The sequence below is a fragment of the Pteropus alecto genome, unplaced genomic scaffold (assembly GCF_000325575.1).
Source record: "Pteropus alecto unplaced genomic scaffold, ASM32557v1 scaffold120, whole genome shotgun sequence".
NCBI lineage: Eukaryota > Metazoa > Chordata > Mammalia > Chiroptera > Pteropodidae > Pteropus > Pteropus alecto.
The window spans coordinates 493,068-515,960 of NW_006430061.1; the positions used below are offsets into that span (position 1 = coordinate 493,068).

The window sequence follows — 22,893 nt, forward strand, 5'->3', positions numbered from 1 at the left end:
TGAAGTCCAGTGCCCAGCGCAGATGAGCAGAGCTGGGGGAGAGGCTCAACATGGGGTGGCTGCCTGGTGTTGTGTGAGGACCGAATGCCCTGTTTGCGGTGCTGTGCTAGTATCAACACCGCCTTGTAATCCTCGTCATGTAAACAATGCCACGTCGACCCAGAAAGGAAAGGATAAGAAGAAAGCCAAGTATGACAGCCTTCAGGAGTTGAGAAAGAATAAAAAGGAACTAGAGTTTGAGCAAAAGCTTTACAAAGAGAAAGAGGAGATGCTGGAAAAGGAAAAGCAACTGAAGATCAACCGGCTGGCCCAGGAGGTAGGTGTCCTGCGCTCAGGCCAGGCGAGCACCCCTGAGACACGGTTTGGTTGTTCCCTTCCACTCTTCCAGGGAACCAGCTAGAGTTATTCTCTCCACATGGAGTCAAGGATAGAGTGAGCCCTGTCCCCTCCTCAGTCTAGAGAGTGAGACCATCCCACCTGTCCAGGGTCATCTCAGATTAGATTCCAGTTTAGGTGTATGTTTGGGATTGAGCCTGGCCTCCTTGCTCAGGTATGGGTCTGAGGCTAGCCTCTCTTCCCAGATTGTAGGACTTAGGTTAGCCCTCCACATGCCTGGCTAGAAGTTTGAGCCTGTCCCCACCACCACCACCCGACCAGAGTGTGAGCTCAAGGCAGATGCCTCTCCACCCTAGGCGTGGCTGTGAGTCTGAGGCTAATCCTTCCACCCAGATTGTAGATAGGAAGTTAGCCTTTCACCCACCTGTCATTAGATCTGAGTTGGTTGTGCCCCCTTGCCCAGGTTATAAGTCCAAGACCAGGACTCCCCAACCTGCCTTGGCTCTGAGAGTGGGTCTGAAGCTAACCCCATTGTACAGGCAGGGTGTCTGAGGCCATCCCCCAATTAATCAGGCTATGAGGTGGAGGCTGCTCCCATCAGCATAGAGTGTGTCTGAGGCTAGACCTCTTCAACATGGGAATGTATCTAAGGCTGTCTCCTTCAAGGCATGCCAAAAGCAGTCTTCCAGCATGAGTAATTCCTACTTCCTCGGTGAGCTGGGTAACATTAACTCCCTAGCTGGTGGAGCTATTATTGGTTCTGCTTCTCTTTAATGCTTCCATGAATCAGAATGCAAAGCTGATTAGATTATGAAACCAGAGAAGTCCTGGAAAATGTGAAGTGCATTAGGTCTGGCATTAGGAGCAAGTTAGCTACGAAATGAATGAAATAGAATTTGTGCTTCTGAGGACAAGGCAGCCCTAAGCCAGGAAAGAAGTGTAAAGTTAAACTCTTAGAATGTGCTGGGAGCCTACGAAAGAACTATTCTTGGAGAATCGTAAGAGCCTAGGGTTTGTGAGGATCCTGGATTCCAGCTAATCCCACACAGTGTAGGGGCTCCTTCTTTGGTTTTGCCTACAAGTGGTGTTAGTCAACCCAATATCTCAACACCCTCTCCTGCCTGTCAGCTCCTCTGGGCCCAGGTTGAACAAGTTCAGATCTTTTTCTAGACAGTTGACACACCCAATAGTATTCTGGGGGTTTTAAAGACGTGCTTTCGTGCTACTGATTCAGGTGTGCCACCCATGTGTGACTCAGGTGTGCCCTTGTTCTCTCCTTTCTGCACTGGTCTTGGGTCCCAGGTGTCCGAGACAGAGCGGGAAGACCTTGAGGAATCGGAAAAGATTCAGTATTGGGTGGAAAGGCTCTGTCAGACGCGCCTGGAGCAGATTTCCTCTGCTGACAATGAGATTTCAGAGGTAACAGCCATTTTTTTCCACATAGACCCTCTTGCTGCCTTTAGAATGATCCGCCCTGGTGACAATGGGAGGCAGGAAGGCCACTGTTCATGGCTGCCCCTACCAACTCATGCCCCCTTCCTCTCTTGAGGAAGGGGAACATATCTGTCTTCCTGGGCTTATTTCCAGAGTAACCACCAAGACCCAGCTCGTCCAAGGTGGTCTCAGTTAGGCCAATTACGCTGGTGCAATCACTAAGAATCCCCTTTTCACTGTCAAATGTGTTCCAATTTAGATGACAAATTATATCTTCACCTTATTTGTCACCCACATATGGCATAATATGGAACGCTCTTGCACTTGGGCATTTTCCACTGGCTGTCTGGTACGAGCTCAGGTGGCAGAGAAGTGACGCCCTCATTGTTCTGGTTTGAGGGTGGTGGGTCTCCAGCAGTAAGAGAAATAGGTTTAAAGAGCATCATACTAGATATATTGTGAAGTAGATCGCTAGTCAGATGATTACAGAACTTCCTTACAACCCCCTTCCCCCAGATGACCACGGTGCCCCCGCCTCCTCCACCTTCTGTGTCTCCCCTGGCCCCGCCCCTGAGACGCTTCGCAGGCGGGCTGCACCTCCACACCACTGACCTGGATGACATCCCTTTGGATATGTTCTACTATCCCCCTAAGACTCCCTCTGCCTTGCCTGTGATGCCCCACCCTCCACCCTCCAACCCACCTCCCAAAGCCCCCGCACCCCCTGTCCTTCCATCATCAGGCCGTGTGAGTGCCTCGTCCTCACCCTGGGTGCAACGCACTCCACCCCCCATTCCCATCCCTCCCCCACCATCTATTCCCACTCAAGACCTCACTCCTACCCGCCCACTGCCCTCGGCACTGGAAGAGGCACTGGGCAACCACCCCTTCCGCGCTGGGGATACAGGCAATTCAACAGAGGACTGGGAGGCAAAGAACCACAGCGGGAAGCCCGCCAACTCTCCTGTCCCCGAACGGAGCTTCCCACCCACCCCAAAGGTACCACCCTTACTCCGCATGCTACACTGGGAATCAGGAAGAGTGGGCAGGGCTGCTGTTTCCCACATCCTCCACTGCTCCTGTGAGTGGAGATGGGAAGAAACATCGCCCCATCCCATTTTCCAGGAATGAGCTTCCCAACCTGCATGTTGTGGACATTCTGCATGCGTATGGTTTCTGCTGAGTTGGAAGTGCTATATTGTATGGTGAAATGCCCGTGATACTTGGGCTGAGCAGCAGTGTATCATATCAATGTTCATTGTCCTCTCTTCCTCTTGGCGCATATGGGCTGGTAACGTTCAAGGTAGTACTTGCAAGGCTGTGTGGAATAACCAGAGCTCCATGTCACAGGTTGTCATTTCTTGATATTAGCCCAGATATCCTTATATGTGGAAAATGAATTCCCAGTTTAACGTGGGGAAGAAAGGAGAGAGCAGGGGAGCAGTATTAGGCTCCGTAAATGAAATAATAACACTGTCCGGTGCAGTATTAGGATATGGTGGTGTCATTTTCTATGGCACTAGCCAGCTATATTGGCTTGAAGTATAATACCCAGAAATGTCTGGCCAACTTCCAGCTACAGAAAAGATGAAGATAGAGAATTCCTAGAAATCTCCAAATTTACTGTTGAAAGACTAGAGGTTTTTTCCTTGGATGTCAGGAGGCAGAACAGTGACCTTTCTCAAAAAGACATATTTCTCATTAATTGTTCTTAATCCAAAGACTACATTGGAAGAGGCAATCCCCAAAGAAGACATGGAGCTAAGATTCCATGGAAGGAAAAACAAAATGTTCCTCTGCTCCAGCAGCTGTGGAGCCAGGCTCCACACGAGACCTTCCCTAAACCCTGGCTGTGGCAACGGCTGAGGGTGGGAGTTATGGGGGAAGACAGGCACTAGTTCCTAATCAGCAGTTTTTATTAACCTCCCCTGCGTGGATTTGAGTTCTTGCATGAAGAGCAAAATGAGCATCTCAGAGCATTCAGTAGATCTTGGGGGAAGGAATGTGAGAGTGGAGAAAGTACCAGATGTAGACAAGGCTGCGGCTCCCAGCAGGGCACTCCTAGGGCACGGTGGAGTCCTGAGCCCTGCAGCTCTGACAGACAGAAGTCTGTCTGTTCCAAGGGTGTCTCTCCCGAGAGCCCAGCCAAGGGTTGAGTTAGCCTGGCACAGAGGGCCACATGCTTATTGTGAGTGCCCTCACCAAGACGGGCGGTGGCTTTTCCTCCACACATTTGATTTAAAAATCACTGATTGAGCACCTAGCTTATGCTTCTCCGTGTAAAGAGGGAAGGGGAGCAGTGCTGAAAATGACACAGAGGAGATCGATCCACCTGTGATCTCTAAGACTTTGCCATCTGAAGGATGAGCAGCTGACCAGACAGGATTCAGCTATAAAATCAGCACAAGCAAGGTGTTGTGGGAGGGACTCCCTCTAATGGGAGGTTGAAGGCACCTCTGTAGAGTATAGGGCTTTTAGAGCTGAGCCTTGAAGGATGGTGATACATGAAAGATGAGAGGAAGGGCGTCGCAGGTGCAGAGAACATAAAGATGCAAAAGAGAGACTGACTGAATTTGAATCCTGACTCAGCCACTAGCTAGATGACTTTGGGCATGTGTTACTTCATCTCTCTGAGCCTGGGTATCCTCATCCATATAATGGGGATGCTAATGGCACCTACCTATTATGAGAATCAAATGAGTAAACACATGAACTCATTCTAAGTTAATACTAAGGACCATGAAAGGCACATAGCAGGTGCTCAATAGACATTAACTACAATCAGTGACAAATCAGGCTACAAGAAAATGTGGGTGAAGCTATAAACGTGAGATCGGAGATATCCTATGCAAACTTTTGAGTCAGAGTCAAAGTTCAAACCAGGATGCAACTTTCTTGGATTCCTCCAGGAATCAGGAAGTTCCCTTTGAGAGCAAAGGGAAGGTTCAAAGCTCCCTCAATACAAAGAGCTTTTGAAGAACTGGACCATTAGTGTCTTAAGCAACATTAAAGCCAGGGTTGTTCCTGACTCAAAGAAGTGGGGCATGGAGGCTGCTGTTTTGTTAGTTTCGTCCTGCCTGCGTCAGCACTTTGGCCCTGGCACCACTGACCCTGCCCAACCTCCACCTCTTTGAATGCTCCTGGCGAGTTGTCATCAGTGCTGCAGCAGAAAGTGTGGTGATCACACATCTGCATTGCCAGGCCAGCCACCAACAGGTCTCAGGTGGTGGTAACGAACACCTGTGTCAGCTTGGCATGTGTGCCTGCCACATCAGCACCTCCTTGAGGAAGGCTTTCGAAGCCCCCCAGGTACTGTCCTGTGTGCCTGCCATACTACTGAGCCATTCATTTATTCATGCAACATGTTTAATGAGTACCTACTATATGCCAGACACCGTGCTGGGCACTGGAGCACCACCACGAAATGGGCATCGCAGTCCCTGCCAAGACAGTCTGGTGAGAAAACAGACAAGTAATCAGGAAAGTGCCACACTACCAGAGGGAGATGGGGGAACACAGGTGCTGTGACGAGTGGTGGGCGTGGAGAGGAAAGGCTCAAGGAATGCTTCCTGAAAGCAGTGATGCCCCAGCTAAGACCTGAGCAGGCAAATCAGGAGGAAAGAGCATTTGCAAAAACCTTAAGGTCTTAGAAAGCCTGGCATTTTGGAGGCTAAAGTTAGGCAGTGTCAGGAGAGTAAGAAGGAGTGAGGGATGAGTCTGTAAAGGAAGGTAGAGAAGCTCATGAAGGACATTAGGGTCAAGCCAAGGAGCTCAGTAGTCAGTGGGAGACCCATCAAGGGTCTGGGGCAGGGTTGTGACCCAATTTGATTTGCCTCACCCAAAATAATCAAGTGAGTTAGAGCAAAGCAGACAGTGTACCAGCTCTCCTGATGCCTCTCTTACTGGTCCTCACCCCAAGCCTCCAGAGGCTCTGTGCCCACCCACCAGGAACAGCAGGTGCTTTGTGTGCAGTCTGGAGACCAGAACTGTGGCCAGAAGAGAGAACTCTTAGCAAGAGAGGAGGCTGGATGGCATCCACTACTGAGAGAAAGCCTTGAAAGCCTATCTTTTGAGTGACAGTGGCTGCTGGCGCCCCCCTAGTCAGACTCTGGCTCAAGTCCCTGATTCCTTAGAGACAGCCAGTAGTTTCTGCGACCTCAGGGCACACTGTGGCCAGTGGATTTCTCACCTCTCTGCTGCGGATCACACCCCTAGGTCCTCTGGCATGGTGAATGGAGCAGGCTGGCTCAGCATGTGCATGGTGTGAATTTGCATGGGTGTGGGAGTGCCATGGTTGACCTGGGCCACCACTGTCATGACCTCACATGGGTCTCTCTTGAACTAACCCCTGTAGACGTTTTGCCCAAGCCCACAGCCTCCACGAGGCCCTGGCGTGTCTACCATCTCCAAGCCTGTCATGGTCCACCAGGAGTCCAACTTTATCTACAGGCCAGCTGTGAAATCCGAGGTCCTGGTAAGCCCCTCAGGTCCCCTCCAGGGCATCTCTGGAGGAGCAGACCAGGGCTGTCTCCCCTGGGTTTTACTCTAGGGGGAGTGAGATGGGGTACAAACTCACATCAGGTGCCATCTCCTAATCTTCTCATTGGCCAGGAGAGGAATCCACATAGGTGTAAGTGGTTGACACAACCAGTGAAATTCCTTTTCCCCACTTAACCAAACAGGCTGGAGCTCCATCTAAAAGCAATCAAAAATAACAGTTCAGACTTATGAGCCTGCCATGGGTCAGGTTCATTTAATCCTCACAACAGTCCAGTGAGATGGTACCTGTTATCCCTGCTTCACATTCGAGGAAACCAAGACTTAGAGAAGTTAAGTTGGTTTCCCAAAGAAGAGCCAGGACTTACCATTTACTCCGGAGTCTTTCAGACTCCAAAGCCCAAACTCTTACCCTGCATTGCCATCTTGCCAAAACCTACGGTGATTCCAGTTGCCCTGGCCTCTGCCTCTAAGGCCTGCCATGGTGGTGGCGTGGATGGGGAACTGGCCAGAGCCAATCCACTCCCTTTCTCCACTTCAGTTCTCACTCCTCACTGGGACTGGGACTGTGAGGCGTGGTCCTGCGGGAGCGGGGAGGGTCTGCCCACCCTCAGTCTCCTGCAGCTGAGCGAGTTGGGACGTATGTGCACCCTGTTCCGGTGGCACTGGTCACTGACTAGCCCCCTGCCCATAATGAGAAGAGTCATGCCAGAATTCTTATTCTCCTTTCAAGGAAACCCTATCCAAATGTCAGGACAGGGAAGCTCAGATGCTTATTTTGAGCTTTAGCTGGCCCATCAGATCCCCAAAGAGCAAAGTTCATGCTCCTGTGACAACCTGATGTATCCGCATCACATTCTCTGGCTGATGACAAGGGGTGGTGTCTGCTTGACTAGAACTGAGTAGCTGCTGTGTCTGAGGATGTGGAGTGAGCTGTAACTAAATCAGGCTGTGTCTGTTTGCAGAAGGATGTTGTCAGGGCAGCCCCAGGCTGGCAGGCCCAGGGTCTGGCACCAGGGGGCAGATGAGACCTACTGGTAACATCCAGGATGGAACTTTTTTTTTTTCTGGCAGCCACAGGAGATGTTGAAGAGGATGGTGGTTTATCAGACAGCATTCAGACAAGTAAAACGATACCCGTCGTGTTTCTGTGGTCCTCCCTGTCACCCCCTGTGCCTCCCATTCTGACTCTCTCTCTGGGGGTGCTAGTTGGCTCTGAGGTGACCCCAAGCACCATCTGCTGGAAGCCTCAAGCCAGAGCTGTGTTCCCGTTGCCACAGCCAGGGTTTGGGGAAGGTCTCATATCAGGTGGGGGCACTGGGCTTGTTGGACCCCATGCCCAAGCTGAGAAAGCATCAGGGTCCCTGGGGGCTTGGCTCTTTTGCTGCTGTTTATTCAAAGAGGAACAAGGCAAAGGGAATCCTTAGCGGGTCGCAGAGGCCAAGATGAGCTCTTGCCTCAGCCCTAGAAGAGAAGAAGGGGCTGGCTGAAGAGCCTCCCTGCCCTTTCCCCTGTCTTGTCCCCTCAAGGCAGAGCACAGTTTCACCCAACTCCACCTGGAACCAAACCAGCATCAGGGAGGAATGGTGGCCCAGGTCCTTTATCTGCCTGGAGCCCTCCTGTGCACAGGGCTGCAGAAGTCCTTACTGGTCCATGAGTGGCAGGCAGGCAGCCACTTATCCTCCCTACCCCCTGGAGCTTACATCCACAGAGGCATCCATTGGATTAACCATCTCACTACCAATGAAAGGGACCCCCAGATGGAGGGAGATCTTGCAGCCAACCTTCTCACTGATAACCCCCAATGTGACAACAGGTTGATTTGACTACAGTCAGGGAGAAAAGGAGAGGTATCTGCTATATAATAAGACATGGGTGTCTGAAAAGGAGGCTGCCCCCCCATCTAGGACTGAGCAGTGACAGCCACCAGCCAACACTTAGAAGATGTTCTGTGTCAAGCACTGTTTTTAAATGCTTTATATATATTAACTTATTAAACTTTTACAACGACCTAGAAATTAAGTGCTATTATCATCTCATTTTGTAGATGAGAAACTAAGGCAGAGGGATTAGGAAATACGCCCATGATGCCACAGCTAGTATCAGACCCCAGATTTTAATCCAGGAGGTCGGGCTCCTGGATACCCCACTATCCTGCTTCCCAAAGCACCGCAATTATAAAATAGACATTTAAGGGCCTTGTTGTTTAGAGCACAAACAGGTCTCGAAGCGGGAGAGGCAGGCAGACAAGAAATCCAAAGGCCCAGACTGAGAGTCAAACCCTTGCTCCACTGCCCACTGACTGGGTGACCTCGAGCATGAATGTCGCCTCTCTGGGCCTCACTTTCTCCAACTGTTGGATGAAGGGTGGGGCTCCCCCTTCAAGGGCTGACCAGCTGTAGTGGCTTATAGGTGTCTGATCTGAATTTACACAAGACACAAGTACTTGTCATCTGGCCCATCCCTGAGAGTGGATTCTCAGTGGGGAGGAGAAGAGGAGGCCCATAGCAAGCACTGCCCAGTTTTTTCGGAAGAAAACAGGCAGGATCCTCAGTAAAAAGAGCATGGACTCTAGATCCTGCTTAATAACCCCTCTTACCTATGGATTTGCTGCAACCTCTCCTCTGCTTCTCTAATACTCAGACTAACCTGGGGGTGGGTTAGTCTGATGGCCACCAAGGCTCTTTGGGGTTGAGCCTGGGCGATGACGATGAGTGAGGAGGGAGGACAGGCAGATGCTCAAGAATCCATCTGCTGATATTTGGCCCTTGTCTCGTGCCCAGAGCTTGGTTGCTGCATGCTGGGCGTAGAGGAGGCTGTGACTTCCCTATGATGCTGACCACAGGCCCTGGGGACATTTGGTGTGGCCTGGGGAACGGTGTGCTGGAGGCTGCTCCACTCAATCCAGCAGGGCCTCTCCTTCGCTCCCACCTCTCATGGGGACTAACGAGGCTTTGCTGCTCTTGGGCTGGTGTACCTGGCCCCTCAGCCTGTGCATCCTGGGCCCCAGCTCTCTCTGCGTGACACCTGGGAAGGCGGCGTGTTCTGGCTCTGCCCCTTCTTCCTTCTCACCACCTTGTCTCTGTTTCTTGGGGATATTGTTCCCACAGCCCCTACCAAACCAGGTCCCCTGAGCTGTGTGTCTTTCCTCCTCCCCTGGCTAAGGCTCTGGGAAGCCTCTTGCTTTCCAGTTAAGCATTACGTTAGGAACAGTGCTGGGCACAGACAAGTACAGGCCCCCTGCTTTTCCTCTTAGTGCTTCATGCCTTTGCTCTGCTTCCCATCATCTTGTGGCCGGATTCCCCAGAGAGAGCAGCCCCTCGAGCAGCGTTGGTCCTTCTTTGGAGTCAGAGCACTGGGTGGAGAAAAACTGGGCTTCACCCACCAGAGCCTGGACCTGGCCTTGCAGGGCACTTGGAGGAACGGAGGAAGGGCCTGCAGGCAATGAGACCTTCGGCAACGCTGACACTGCCTGCCCAGACCACTTAGGTATAAGCCGGTGCCCCTGCCAGCCACAGACACCCACCATGCTGGAGCAGTGCAGACAGAGTCCAGGGCCGAAGTCCTTCTAATGCTTCCCATAGCTCCCTGCTACAGCAGGGCTACTCTGGCTGTCGGGGCTGCCAGCCTCCTCCCTTCATCTCCCCCCTAGTCCACATCTGCCTGCCCCTACTCTCTCCCCTCGCTCTGACCCATTTACTCTGATCTTCCTCTGCCCTACCCTTGTTCCCTGCAGTGACCCTCAAGGGCCTCCGCTCTGTCGCCCTAACACCTTTCTTTGTTTCCAGGATTTCCGGAAATATGAGGAAGGATTTGACCCCTACTCCATGGTGAGAGAGAATTCTCCTTCCCCAAGGAGTAACCCCAGGAATGGGGGGCATGGGAGTACATTGTGGTTGGTGGTGGTGCATTCAGGGCCCTGGGTGCGGGTGTTCCAGGAATGAGACTGGGCACATGAGGAGCCCAAAGGAGGCCCAACTGCATTTTCCTGTGAAGGCTCCTTTCAAATGGCATTCCAATGTGAAGTGTATAGCTGGTGTGTGTGTGTGTGTGTGTGGGGGTGTGTGTGGTTTATAACAACAGTTACACTTACCAAGCACTAACTACATGCCAGGCACTGTGTTGTGTGTTTACAAGACACCACTCTCACAATACTCCCAGGAAGAATGGATCTGGGGTTTGCGTGGCCACCTCTAGGTGTGTGTCCATGTGTCCCACGTGGGGCCTGGAAACCACAGTTGAAGACTGATGGGCGTGGGGCTAGGAAAGGTCCCCTCGTTCATGTCCTGTGGGGCTCAGTGTTCCACAGGTGCCTGGATTCCCCTCCAACCCTGCCCCACTCCCATCCTTCGGGTGGACTCAAAGCTCCCCCACTGTCTTTTCCCTCTAGTTCACCCCAGAGCAAATCATAGGGAAGGATATCCGGCTCCTGCGCATTAAGAAGGTACCTGGGCACATGGAGGTCAGGTAGCCACCACCCTTCTCTGCCCCCGCCCCCTCCCATCTTGGTCCCCTGCTTCTCTTACTCTCATGATGACTCCTGGGTGACCCCTCAGATCCCCACTATGCCTCTCTCTCCCCCTGAGGGTGTCCCATCTTGTCGTGGGACCCCAAGCCCAGGCCCCACTTGGCATATGTGCCTCATTTTCTCCCTATGGCACTGCCATTGGCCCCACGGCTTCTCCCGTCCTCTCTGTGGCCCTGTCAAGAGGCTCCTTGGTGTCTAGGTGCCCACAGGCTGCTGTCTGCTTGGCTCCCTAAGGCCTGTTTTTCTCTAACCAGGAGGGATCCTTAGACCTGGCCCTGGAAGGTGGCGTGGACTCCCCAATCGGCAAGGTGGTCGTCTCAGCTGTTTATGAGGGGGGAGCCGCTGAGCGGCATGGTGAGTGGGGACAACCATGCCCCAATGTGAGGATGATACAGTGGTTATATAGGTCTCTCCAGAAAGAACAGCTGCCCACTTGGAGGGGGTTGACAGTTGCTCAAGAATGCCCCCTACCTGGATCCATCCACCCAGTCCCACATGTTGCCTGCGTGCATATGATGGTGGCAGGACCTGTGGGTACACAGCCAAACCAGATTATCACCCTGCCCTCCAAGGGCTCCCCATCCTATGGTGAAATGTGCTCAGAATTGTTAGGTGCTGACAATAGAAATGTGGCCTGCTAAGGGCTGAAAGAGGTCTAAGGGGTGGAGGGAAGCTGTGGGAATTCTGAGAAGCCCCTAAACCACCTCATTTTACAGCTTAGGAAACTGAGGCACAGAAAGGTTAAAGCACTTGGTCAAGGACCCATGGCCAGTAAGCAGTGGATGCAGGACCTGAACCCAAGCAGTTTGGTCATTTTGCTATACTGCCCAGCAGATGTGCCACCTCTGCCTGGGCCATCCCAGAGGGACACGGTACATGCCTCACACTCTGTGTCCATCGTGTGGCATGGTCTTCTTGCTTTGCCTTTATCGCTTATCAACAAAAACACCTTCTGTAGATGAATGAAGCCTTTGAGGACCCCAGGCACAGAGTCTTGCCTCAAACTATCGACCCATTCACCTGTCAGACAGTGTCTGAAACTCCAATACTAGTGATTTCTTCTTCTAAGTCCAGGAGGCTTTTCGGTACTCCCAAGTCCTCTGTGGAAGCATAGGTGCCCTCAGACAAGGCGCTCCAGGCCCCTCACTTTTCTGGGCCAGAACAGGGAATCCTGTGAACAGATCCCTTCTGGGCAGTGCTAGGCTGGAATCAAGCTCTTCCACTAGCCCAAGATGGTAGAACAGAGAGTGGGGGAGGGCCTGAGGCTAGAGGTGGAGTGATGGGAAAGTCACCTGGTTGCTGGCAGACAGACTTCTGTGGAGTAGTAAGGCAAGTCCAGCTCTGCCACCCATGACCTTGGTGACCTCAGGCCCCTCACTGCCACACTCTAGACCTCTATTTCAGCTATAGGAGGGAGCCCTACTCAGCTAGGCAGCTGCCATAGCCACTGCTGCCCACTTCTCCCACACCCACCTCCTCTGTCCTCTTTCTGGGCCAACTGAGGGTAGGGCTGATGCTTGGCCTGGGGAGGCCACCCATCTGCTATGTCTAGCAGGTAAAGAGGACTAGGATGAATGTCTGACTTTTTCTGACCCACCCACTGACCCCACTTACAAAGCCCCAGCCCAACCACTGCCTTATTGCCCCTGAAGCTTCATCGTGGGCTTGCACAAAATGAAAAAGTAAAAAAGTCGCCTCTCCTCAGGCCCACTATCCAGAGGAAACTGCTCTCTACGGTTTAGTCCCACACTCCTTTGGACATAGAAGCAGCTGGTGAAAGTTTCTCCAGGAGTATATGTGTAAAAAGCCACCAAAGCCACCATCTGCAGAAACATACACCACATTTTCCATGGGCCTTTAGGCCCATAAAGCTTCTTCTAGGTGATCCATTTCAACAAACCCAGAAAGTATTCTGTGGACACCAGGACTGGGAGAAATTCCTAAAAAAAAAAAAAAAAAGATTCTGAAGTTGAAGATAGGAAGTATTCTATGGACACCAGGACTGGGAGAAATTCCTTAAAAAAATAAATAAATAAAAGATTCTGAAGTTGAAGATATGTAGGAAACCGTTCACAATTTCTCTACTTCTTAGAGAGCCACATACATATTAGCATATTCAATGTTCTGAGAAGTCCTGTAATCAGTAACTATTTAACTTTTAAGTCAACTTTTCCCTAATTTATTAGATCACCTGTTATCCAGGAACACCTCCAACATCATTCATTTATTCAAAAAATATCTATTGAATTCCTGTTTTGTGCTAGGTATTATGTTAAGTGCTGGGGATATAGCATTGAGCCAAAAAGATAATTTCTACTCTCATGGAACTGACAGAGAAGAGACCTTTAGTCAAAAAATAGATATATAATTACAAATCGTGAAAAACGCTATGCAGAAAAAGACCAGGAAACTATGAGAGAATAAAAGGAAAAAGATCTACTTTAGAGTGAGCGAGGGTCAGAAAAGTCCTCTCTGAAGAGGAGACATTTCATCTCAGACCTAGAAGAGAAGAAAGAGAGAGGGGACAAGGGATCCAGGTAGGACAACCTGTGAAGACTCTGAGGCAAGAGAGTGATCAGCCTGCTCAGGGACCTGAAGCAGACCAGCAGGGCCGGAGCACAGAGAGAGATGGCTCATAGAACTAGCTCGTGTTTCCAGTAACCTCACTGGGAATGCAGATCTACCTCCCTCTGCAATAGCAGAGGTCCACAGAAAAGCTGGGGTAGCAAAGATTCATCACTGGTGTCCCTACCCTACTGATCGGGGTGAGGGCTTGTAGATGGTGAGGGAAGGAAGTGCCCTTTGAGTAACCTGGTAGATTATTTCCCCTCATGCTTCCTGAGCTTAGGTAAGCTTTCAGAATCCAGGGCTCAGGCTCATTCTGCAACCTTACCGTGACCCCCTTTACCAAGCCCTGGGCTAGGCACATGTCACATACAGCCCAGTTGGCCAATCAGCCTCATCTTCCTGCAGGTGGCATTGTGAAAGGGGATGAGGTCATGGCGATCAATGGCAAGATTGTGACGGACTACACCCTGGCTGAGGCTGAGGCCGCCCTGCAGAAGGCCTGGAATCAGGGGGTAAGAGGGAACCCCCTCCCTGCCTCCCTCCCTTGCCTGCCTGCCTCAGACCCAGGCCTCTGCAGCCAGGCCTTACAGTCGGGGTGTCCCATCCCAGGGTGGGTATCCAGGGTCCAGGCAACTCTTGGGTGACACCCACATACCCCATCCACTCAATGGTCTCAATCCGACAAAATGGGGTTCAGAAAAATAAGTGTCAGATCTTGATCTTGAATCCAAAACACAAGTGACACAAATACAGACTCCAGAAGATCAGGTGTGACAATCCACCCGAAGAAAACACTGAAGGTCTTCTCTAAGTGTACACTGATCAAGAATCAAGAGAGTTCTTGGGGCTATTGGAAAGCATTAACCAAAGTAGAGGGCCCAGAACGGAGGAGGGGCTGATGGTAGTCTGCTCTGTGCTCATTAGATATCCACCTAGGTCACAGCCACCACATAAAGTCTCCCGGGCTGTGCACTGCACAATCCGAGGGGGTGTCCTCCTACCAAGTACAGCGTGAATGGTACCCACTCATGTTGTGCAATGCACAACCTGTGCAACTGTATGCAGGCAGCCGAGCCTGAGGTATTAAGTTCAGTGCCGAGGAAGCTGACCAGATGGGACTGGGACCCACATGAAGGGATATGGAGAAGAGAAGACTTACGGGTAACATGATGACTGTCTTTGACTATCTGAAGGGCTGAATTAAAGTAGAAGGAACAGAAGTATTCTCTGTGGTTCTTGAGGGAAGGACTGGATTAGATGGAGGGAGGTCCTGGGAAGAGATTTCCCTTCAATATTAGGAGCTATTGCATAGCAGAGGGGCCCAGTGATAGTTCACATACTTTTTATTGGGTACACCCAAGCCAAGATGGACAACGATGGATAAGCCAAGGATGGCAGTGATGCCATTGAGGGGATTTATGTGTTAGGATCAGAAAGCTATGCCTGAAATTCCCCCAATTGGCTGTGCATCAGAATGAACTAGGGAACTTGTTAAAAATACTGTTTCCCAGGACCTACCCCAGATTTCCAGGGGCCAAGTCTATGAGTCTAGAAGTTTAAGAAATTCCCCAAGTGACCCTGAGGTTGCTGGCTGGCCCTCATCCACAGATCAACATTTGGGAATTTAGCGTCTTTCATGGGCCTGGCAACCCTGGCTTCTATGGTTCTGAAGCCTCAGAGACTGGAAGTTTCTCCAGACCATGAGACTGCACAGTGAGGTCCATCCCCACCAGGAAGTCCTCCAGCCCCACATGGCCTCACCTTCCCATGGGAAGAAGGGCCCAGCCAGCTGATCCTGGGCTAGAGTGCCCAGGAATGGGAATGGAGTGTAAAGGGCAGACATGCCATTGACCCCTGAGCATGCACCCAGAGTCACACACCTTCTCCCTGCAGGACTGGATCGACCTTGTTGTTGCTGTCTGTCCCCCCAAGGAGTACGATGATGAGCTGTAAGTGTGTGTGGGAGCCTGGCCCACTACCTCCTCTGCCTCCCCTCCTCCAGAATCTTGGCTACCTTCTCCCAGCCCGTCTGGGTTACCTACATCCAGCCTGAAGGCATAACCTAAGCACAGAGCTTCTAGTAGTAATAACTCCTAGAAAGCCTAGGATTAAGTCCTCTAGCATTGGTAGACCTGCCTTCAACACTGTCTCATCCAAATCCTTCTTTACATATTGAAAACTGAGGCCCAGAGAGGTTAAGGTCTCAGACCAAGTAAACGATGAAGTTGGGACAAGGCCTCGGGACTTCTGATTCTCCACTAAGAACTTTATGCCCCGCACCATCATCAGCTAGTTTAAAATTTCTGTGTCTTTGACTCTCTGGAAGGTCTTCCTGATAGGTAACTGCATCCTCTCTTGCTGACTCTCTAAGCTGCCAAGACCACAGGCTTTGGCCTCACCTGCGGGATCTCCACTGGCCCAGACTCCATCTTTCTCTGCGATTCCCTGTATGTCTATCTCTCTCTGTATCTGTTTCATTTCTGTCTCTGTATCTGTGCATCTCTCCATCTCACTCTCTCTATCTCAATATCTTTCTGCTCTTTCCCCTTTCTCCCTGTCCCCCATCCTTCCTGGCAATCTCTCTCTCCCATCCGCCTCTCTTTTTCTCTTTCATCCTTCTTCCCTTCATCGCCCTCTCTCTTTTTTCTTGCCCTCTCCTTTGCTTGCTTCTCTCTACCTCTGGCTCTGAGTCCCTGCTTCTCTGTCTTTATCGCTCTGCATCCACTTTTATCTCTCTTTCTCTGTCTCTGTCACTGTGTCTGGCCTCCATCCTCATCTCATCATATCGCCTTCCTACCCCCGTGCTTGCCTGTTGTGGCTGTGCCTGCTTGCTCCCCCTGCCCAGCGGAGGCTGAGTTCTGTGCATATCTTGGAGAAATCAAGGCCTTCTAGCCACTAATTTTGGAACCCAGGGCCTAGGCAGGAGCCAAGCGAAGGGAGAGGTCCAGCGGAGCTCTGCCTGGGAATAACCGAGCCCTGTTTTGTGTTTCCTGTTCTGCTCTGCGTATGTAGCTCTTCTCTTCCCTCCTCTGCAGCCGAAAGCCCCCAGTCAGTCAGAAAGCTTGAAGACCGTGCTCCCGTGTATAGACACGGGTTCCTCCTGCAGCTGGAACCTGGCGGCCCCCCACGGTGACTAGGCAGGCGGGCTGCAGGGCCCCGTCTGTCCATGCTGCGTGTAGTGGCCATCTGCTATCCGTGCTGTAGGCAGGTTCTTTGGACTGGTGTCTGGTGGAGTGTACGAGGCACCCTCCCTGAAGTGCCACATGGGCCTGCTGTTGGCCACAGTGGAATTCTGTCAGACTCAAAGGCCCTCCCACTCAGGAGACCTAAGCAGAGCCCAGTTTGTAGCAGGCTTAGGACCTGGCCATCCTGACTCACCACAGCTCTTAGGACCTGCCTTAGGTCCCAGGCAGCACCCAGATGAGCAAGATGGAGCAGTGAGCACCATTCTCCTCTGGGCACAGACAGTGCCTCAAACCATGCATGATGGGCTGGGAGAGCCCAAAGGGAGCACAGCCTGGATTTCCCCTTCCCTCGGTGTACTACCCTCTGGGACCCCTGCTCCACTGGGCCCCATATTTGGGCAGAACCAGGGTAATTAAGAGGAAATTAAGGCTGGTCCAAAGAACCAGCGTTGGCCTATTGAGGTTGTTCATGTCCTGTTGTGACCTGTCATGGCCTGAGCCCTGCTCAGACCAAACTGTCCTCTGTGCCTTCTCTCTCTTTGGTTCTGGATTCTTATCTGTGGGACACTGTGGAGCCCAGCTTTGGAATGTGTTTCCCACTCTGTGACAGGGCTGTGCCCATGAACAGAGCTTGCAGGTGGCTATGAAACTGGTGTTTGGTGTGGTCTAAAGCCCACAGCTGGCAACATCTGCGGCAGGCTCAAGCCTGGACTTACTGACTTTTCTGTTACAAGTTTCTCAAAACATTAGGGCCTCATGCTCCCAAGACAGTTGGCCTGCTATGTCATGGCTTCTGGGATGGCCTCAGTGACCCTATGTTTTCTGTCACTTGTCATGTGTTCTTTGTGAGGGAACCCAGCCCCTCTGCCTTCTGGTCCCCTCCTACCTCACCCCAGGTGTCGCTTCTGCTTTCTCCCTGGCCTTCTGTGTGCTGTGGCTATGGCTGGTGTGTAGCTGCTTGGGGCCTGCACCAAGAGGGGCCTCTAGAGGTTGGCAGGGCTTTGTGCCACTGGGGTGTCCTCCCTATTGTAAGGCCCTGCCCTGGGCTGAGTGTGCACCTACAAGGCCTGTACCCACCTGGTCTGTTTCTTCTTCCCCACAGGACCTTCTTCTGAAGTCCAGAAGGAGAAACCAGATTCATCCCTAGAAGACACTGAGCTCTGGACTCACTCTTCTGAATACAAAGCCTAGAACCAGCCTTGAGAGACTCCAGCCTGCAGGCACCCTGAAAACCCATAGCCAGCACCCAGAGATTTTAGACTCCCATTGGCTCTGAAGTAGGGCTGCACAAGGAACACCTCGGGCCATTCCTCTGAAGGCCGGCGTGGAGGGAGGGAGCAGCCAGCTCTCCTGAAAAAGGCCTCTGAGATCCAGACTCTCATGTCTTCCTTCTGGCCCTGTGAATTTGGTCTCTTCCAGCCCCAGAAGACTCCTCCCTTGAAATCTAATAGGACCTGACTCTTAAGCCTCTCACTCTATCCCTCTCTTGGTCCTGCTGTCATTCTGCTAATATTGCTGCCACAAACTTTACTCTGAAGTCATTAAAAAATAAGCAGATTTCTTTTTCTAATTTATGGGAGTGAGTATGGATTTGGGCGGCAGGTTCAAGACTGTCAAATAAAAAAACGCATAAGATTTTGGCTCCTATTCAAGAATGAGAAATGGAATCCAGTGCTGAGATTTGGGTCTGACATAAAGGACATGATGAAATGGCCAGGGGCTGGCTTGCAGCAGGGGCTGGGGCAGCAGGAGACCAGCAGAGCTGGGCTTCAGTGTCTTCTCAGCAGAAAGATAGCAAGAAATGAAGCCCATGTGGTAGGGACTTGGCTCAATTCTAGAAAGGCAGGAGCTCCAGAAAGTTGCCTCAAGGAGTGGGGAGCCCCAGCTCCTCTCAAGAACAGCATAGCCACAGCTGCTTCTCTAGAGGGCGCCAAGACAAAATATGAGGGAGGTGCAGGGGGTCTGCTCCATCCATGAAATTATACCCAGCAGAAACTCATGGAAGGAGGCAAGGGTTTGAGGCTGGAGGGTGTAACTCCAAGGGGCTGGCAGAAGGCAAGTCTGGTTCTTCTGGTTACAGGGGCCTAGGGACACTCTCAGGCTAGCTCCAGGGAAGGAAGGAAGGAATCAGTAGAAGCATCTCATGGAAATCCAAGGCAAGGAGACGTGGTGTCCCAGGGCTCGTAACCGAAAGTGGAAGGTGGTTCTGATTCAAGGCGTCTTGGAGGAGCAGTGTTCTCCATTTAGGCCTCCTTTCTCTGCCACCAGCTTCCTCTGTATCTTCAGAGCTTGAACATGGCCATCATAATCTTCTGCCTAACTCTAGGTGACCTTTCACCTGAGTGGGCAACTCTAGGATCAGGGACCATCCCCAGGTCCAGTTAGCTGTGACTGGAGGGCAGGGTCATGTACCCAACATGACTGCTGAGGCACCAGGGACTGCGGGCAGTGAATCATGATCAATGGGAGGGGCAGAGAAACAAAAAAAAAGAGAGAATCTACTGGACATTCTGATCTCAGGAGAGACAAAACCACAATGACCTTCTAATAGCTGGCTCCCAGAGATAAGAATTCTCTGTGTTTTATGTAGCTCCCAACCTGGCTCTAGAGACAATTTCAAAATGGAGGTAAAAAGAGGGGATCATACTTGCTGCCACCTATTATGTGCTAGGCCTGGATTGAATTTTGGTATCTGTCATCTCAAGCTGCAATGACAGGGATTGGCGCATGGCCCCCAAAAGAGCCTAATGATAACAGCCGACACTTAGGTAGCACTAATTTTATGCCAGCTACTGTTCTAAGTGCTAAACTCATCTATTCCCCTCAACAACTCTACACGGTAGGTACTACTATTATCACCAACCTCATTTTATTAAGAGAAAATTGAGGTACGAAAGATTAAGTGACTTTCGCTAGGCCACATGTGAAGAAGTAGTAGAGCTGCCATTCAAAGCCCAGGCACCCTGACCCCTGAGACCACACCCTACTTCACTATGTGATACACAGGGCAGGGCAACCCTCATAGAATGTCTCAGGTTCTAGACTGTCGGCAGAACAATCTTCCCCACAATTGAAGAACAGCTAACGTTCTGCTGTTTGGTGATGGTTACCTCCTCCCCGACTTACAAATACTGCTCCCGAGACCTTTGGCTTGTTGATGCCTGGAATCTCACCGTTTGAAATTTATCTCCAGCTATTCTTAGTTCTTGGCACCTCAGAGTGAATGAGTTTATCAGTGCTTAGTAAGACTTGATGAGTGAAACACTGAAGAGGACTCTGAGCCCCTGGTTAGAGGAGACCAGCAGGGAAGCTGTGCCACTGGGCAGGGCGGGAAGAGGGAATGAGGGAGGCCTGGGGTCGTGGGGGACATACGTCCTGAGCCGCAAGGTCGCTAGGGCTGGCACAGTATAGGGGCTACCATGGGCTTCAGCTTCATCTTTTACGAGGCCTGACTCCTTCACTATCATCCAGGAAATCAATTCTCACTTATTGGAAAGTGGTCCAGTGTTAAACCCAAAGTTCATAGCTCTCCCCAGCAGACACTGGTGTTAACCAGGTAAGAAGTGGAATGGTCTAGAGAATGTGTGTAGAGGGGGGTCCTAAGCAGTTCCTGACCTTCTATGGGGGCCTTGAGGGGCACTGCTGAGGCCAGAGTCCACTGGGGGGACTGGGCCAGACATGGGAATCCACTTCAGTGCCAAGACCGAGTATCCAAGATTAAAATCCCTACAAACAAAAGACTGCCCATATGCCACCCATTGGCTCCCACACACATGGCAGACATCACTGCTTCATTAATCCCAGAGCTCTGTCTAACCAGCCAATCAGGCAGCCCCTAATGACTGACCAAATCTGGCTCACAAGAGGAACCATACTCACCACCTTTGAACCTACCTCCCATCATTGGGTATTCAGAAAAATTGAAGCCAAGGAGAAAGTGACTTGTCCAATGTTCCCCTAACTTGGTGGCAGAGCTGCCATTTCTGTTGTACCACACCGTAGAAACAAAACCGAAAAAGGATGGGAATTCAAAGTGCCCTTTGACTCTAAACTTTTAGAGTCATTGAAGTTGCTTCTCACAGCTAGTCCCTGGGTTTGCTGAGCTGGCCTTGAGCCTCTCACCTTTGCATCTAGAAGTCAGAGTTCAAGGGCTGAGTGTATAGACTCTGCCTCAGAAACACCCACTTTGGGCCTGTGCAGGGTTATGAAGCTTGTTTTCACCCAATTCCAGCCTAATCCCCAAGCTTGAGATTTGGATAAAAATCTGTTTTCAGAGCCGAAAGCCCTTTTCTCCGCCTGTCCTTGCAGTGACCCTTTCCAGCTCCCTGGGGCCCGGGCTGGCCATGCTCTGTGAGAACAGGGGAGCGCAGGCATGGCCCCCCAGGAAAGGCAAGCGGGGCTGGCACAGGGAGAGAGCAGAGGGCCAGAGGCCCTGTAGCAGCTGTCTTCCTGGGGCTTGGAGGTTGCAGCCCAGGAGCCCACCCACTGGCCTTGGCAGGGGTAAGATTGCTACTAACTGCTAGGTGTTTACTATGTGTCAAGCACTGTACCGAGCCCTAAACACAGAATGACATTCAGTCATTACAAGATATTACTAAGAGGTAGACAATAATGTTATCTTCATTGTTAACTGGGGCACCAAGACATTCCTGTGGTTAAATAGACAGTAAGTGGCAGAGCCCGGGGGTAGACCGGGGCAGGTCAGCTCCAAGAGTCCATATCATTAACCACCATGCTATACTGCTTTGAGTAGGTGAGAAAGAAATGACATTCAGAATGTGATTTCAGAAGCACCATGGGAAACTCCAACTGTAAAATAATTCCTTTCTGCTTCTATCCTCTCCGCTTCATCGTGTCCTTTACAGAGTGAACCAGCCAAAACTTAGCTCTCATTAAAAGTTTTCAACACCTCCCATGCTGTCCTCTGGACAAAGTCCAAACTCCTCAGCCTGGCATATAAAGTCCTCCATCACCTGACCCCCGACAACTCCCTAGCCAGTCCCTTGCCAATCGCTTGTCTCACTTCAGCCACACGGAACTCTGCTGTCCTGGGCTTGCCATGCTCTCTCGCTTGTCTGTGTCTTTGCACAGGTTCACTGTACCCTGTCCTCTGCATGCCCCCATGAACTTCTATGCATACTTCAAGGCCCAGGTCAGTTGTAAAAGAGGAATACTGGGCCTGGCATGGAATGAGAGCTCAGTCAGTGTGAGCTACTGCTCCCTCCTGAGATGGACCCTTTGAGTTGTGGGTGACAGGAACCCAAGTCGAGATGAACACTTAAGTGAAAAATCCAGGAGCATTTGATATCAGGTGTGGCTGGATCCAAGAGTTAAAACAATAACATCAGGGATCTGTTCTGGCTCTCTATAAGTGTTAGGGGATGAGGATGAGGGAGAAGGGGAGGGAGGGGGAGGGGAGAAGGAAGAAAGAGAGAGGGGAAGGGGGAGGGGGAGAGGAATAGGGGAGAGAGGGGGAGGGAGAAGAGATTTTAAGAAATTAGGTCACACAGTTACAGAGCTTGGCAAGTCCAAAATCTGCAGGACAGGCCAGCAGCCTAGAGACCCAGGAAAGAACTGATATTGCAGCTCGAATCTAAAGACAGTCTAGAGATAGAATTCCCTCTTCCTCAGAGGACATCAGTCTTTTTCCAATTAAATCCTTCACCTGATTGGATGAGGCCAATCCATGTTATGAAGGATAATCTTTACTCAAAGTACACTAATTTAAAGGTTAATTTCATCTTTAAAAAAATACCTTCACAGCAACATCCAGACATGTTTGACTGAATATCTGAGTACTGCGGCCTAGCCAAGTTGACACATAAAATTACCCACACACCATCTCTTGACTCTACCCATCTCTGGTTGGCTTTATTCTTGGTTGGGCTCTTCCCATGTGATGCCAAGATGACCTACAGTATTCAAATTCTACCAGGTAGTGCAACCTCAGTGGGAAAAGCCTGCCTCTCTCCTAAGGCTTCCAGCTAAATCCCAAGGATTTACTCCAATTAACTTGACGCGGGGGTAAGGCCCTCTCCAATTGCCCGGGCCTGAGTCACATGTCCACTCGTGTAGACCCACCAGCACCTCATGGACTGACTGAAGGGAAAGAAGGGCCTCAATAGGAAAATGGAGGTGCTGTTACAGAAGAAGGGGAAATGGATCTGGGCAGGCACAAAGCAGAGTCCACTAAAGACTTCTGTGCCCCAAAGCTTGCCCGCTCCTTCCTTTCCTTTTGTTCTTCCCTTTTCCTCTCCCTGTGATCTACTCTGGGAGAAACCAGGGGCTCAGGAGACCAGGAGCTAACTCCCTTGGGGGGTGGAAGCCACATCAACTCCTAGCTGC

General features: G+C 51.1%; 1 protein-coding gene across 2 annotated transcripts in view; it reads left to right on the forward strand.

Annotated features, from left to right (window-relative positions):
- The window catches only part of USH1C (USH1 protein network component harmonin), a 46,340-nt gene extending 28,574 nt beyond the window's left edge, over positions 1 to 17,766 (forward strand). Inside the window, exons 16-28 of one of the 2 annotated variants that reach the window (XM_025046394.1) lie at positions 164 to 316; positions 1,639 to 1,755; positions 2,287 to 2,769; positions 6,125 to 6,244; positions 7,342 to 7,392; positions 10,056 to 10,097; positions 10,658 to 10,711; positions 11,050 to 11,149; positions 13,769 to 13,875; positions 14,350 to 14,352; positions 15,257 to 15,312; positions 16,376 to 16,475; positions 17,645 to 17,766. In XM_025046394.1, coding sequence (XP_024902162.1) covers positions 164 to 316; positions 1,639 to 1,755; positions 2,287 to 2,769; positions 6,125 to 6,244; positions 7,342 to 7,392; positions 10,056 to 10,097; positions 10,658 to 10,711; positions 11,050 to 11,149; positions 13,769 to 13,875; positions 14,350 to 14,352; positions 15,257 to 15,312; positions 16,376 to 16,475; positions 17,645 to 17,695 — 1,437 coding nt within the window. In that variant the 3' untranslated portion in view covers positions 17,696 to 17,766. The remainder of the gene's footprint in view (positions 1 to 163; positions 317 to 1,638; positions 1,756 to 2,286; positions 2,770 to 6,124; positions 6,245 to 7,341; positions 7,393 to 10,055; positions 10,098 to 10,657; positions 10,712 to 11,049; positions 11,150 to 13,768; positions 13,876 to 14,349; positions 14,353 to 15,256; positions 15,313 to 16,375; positions 16,476 to 17,644) is intronic. The other variant, XM_006904728.2, reaches the window with a different exon arrangement.
- Positions 17,767 to 22,893: the final 5,127 nt, after the last annotated feature.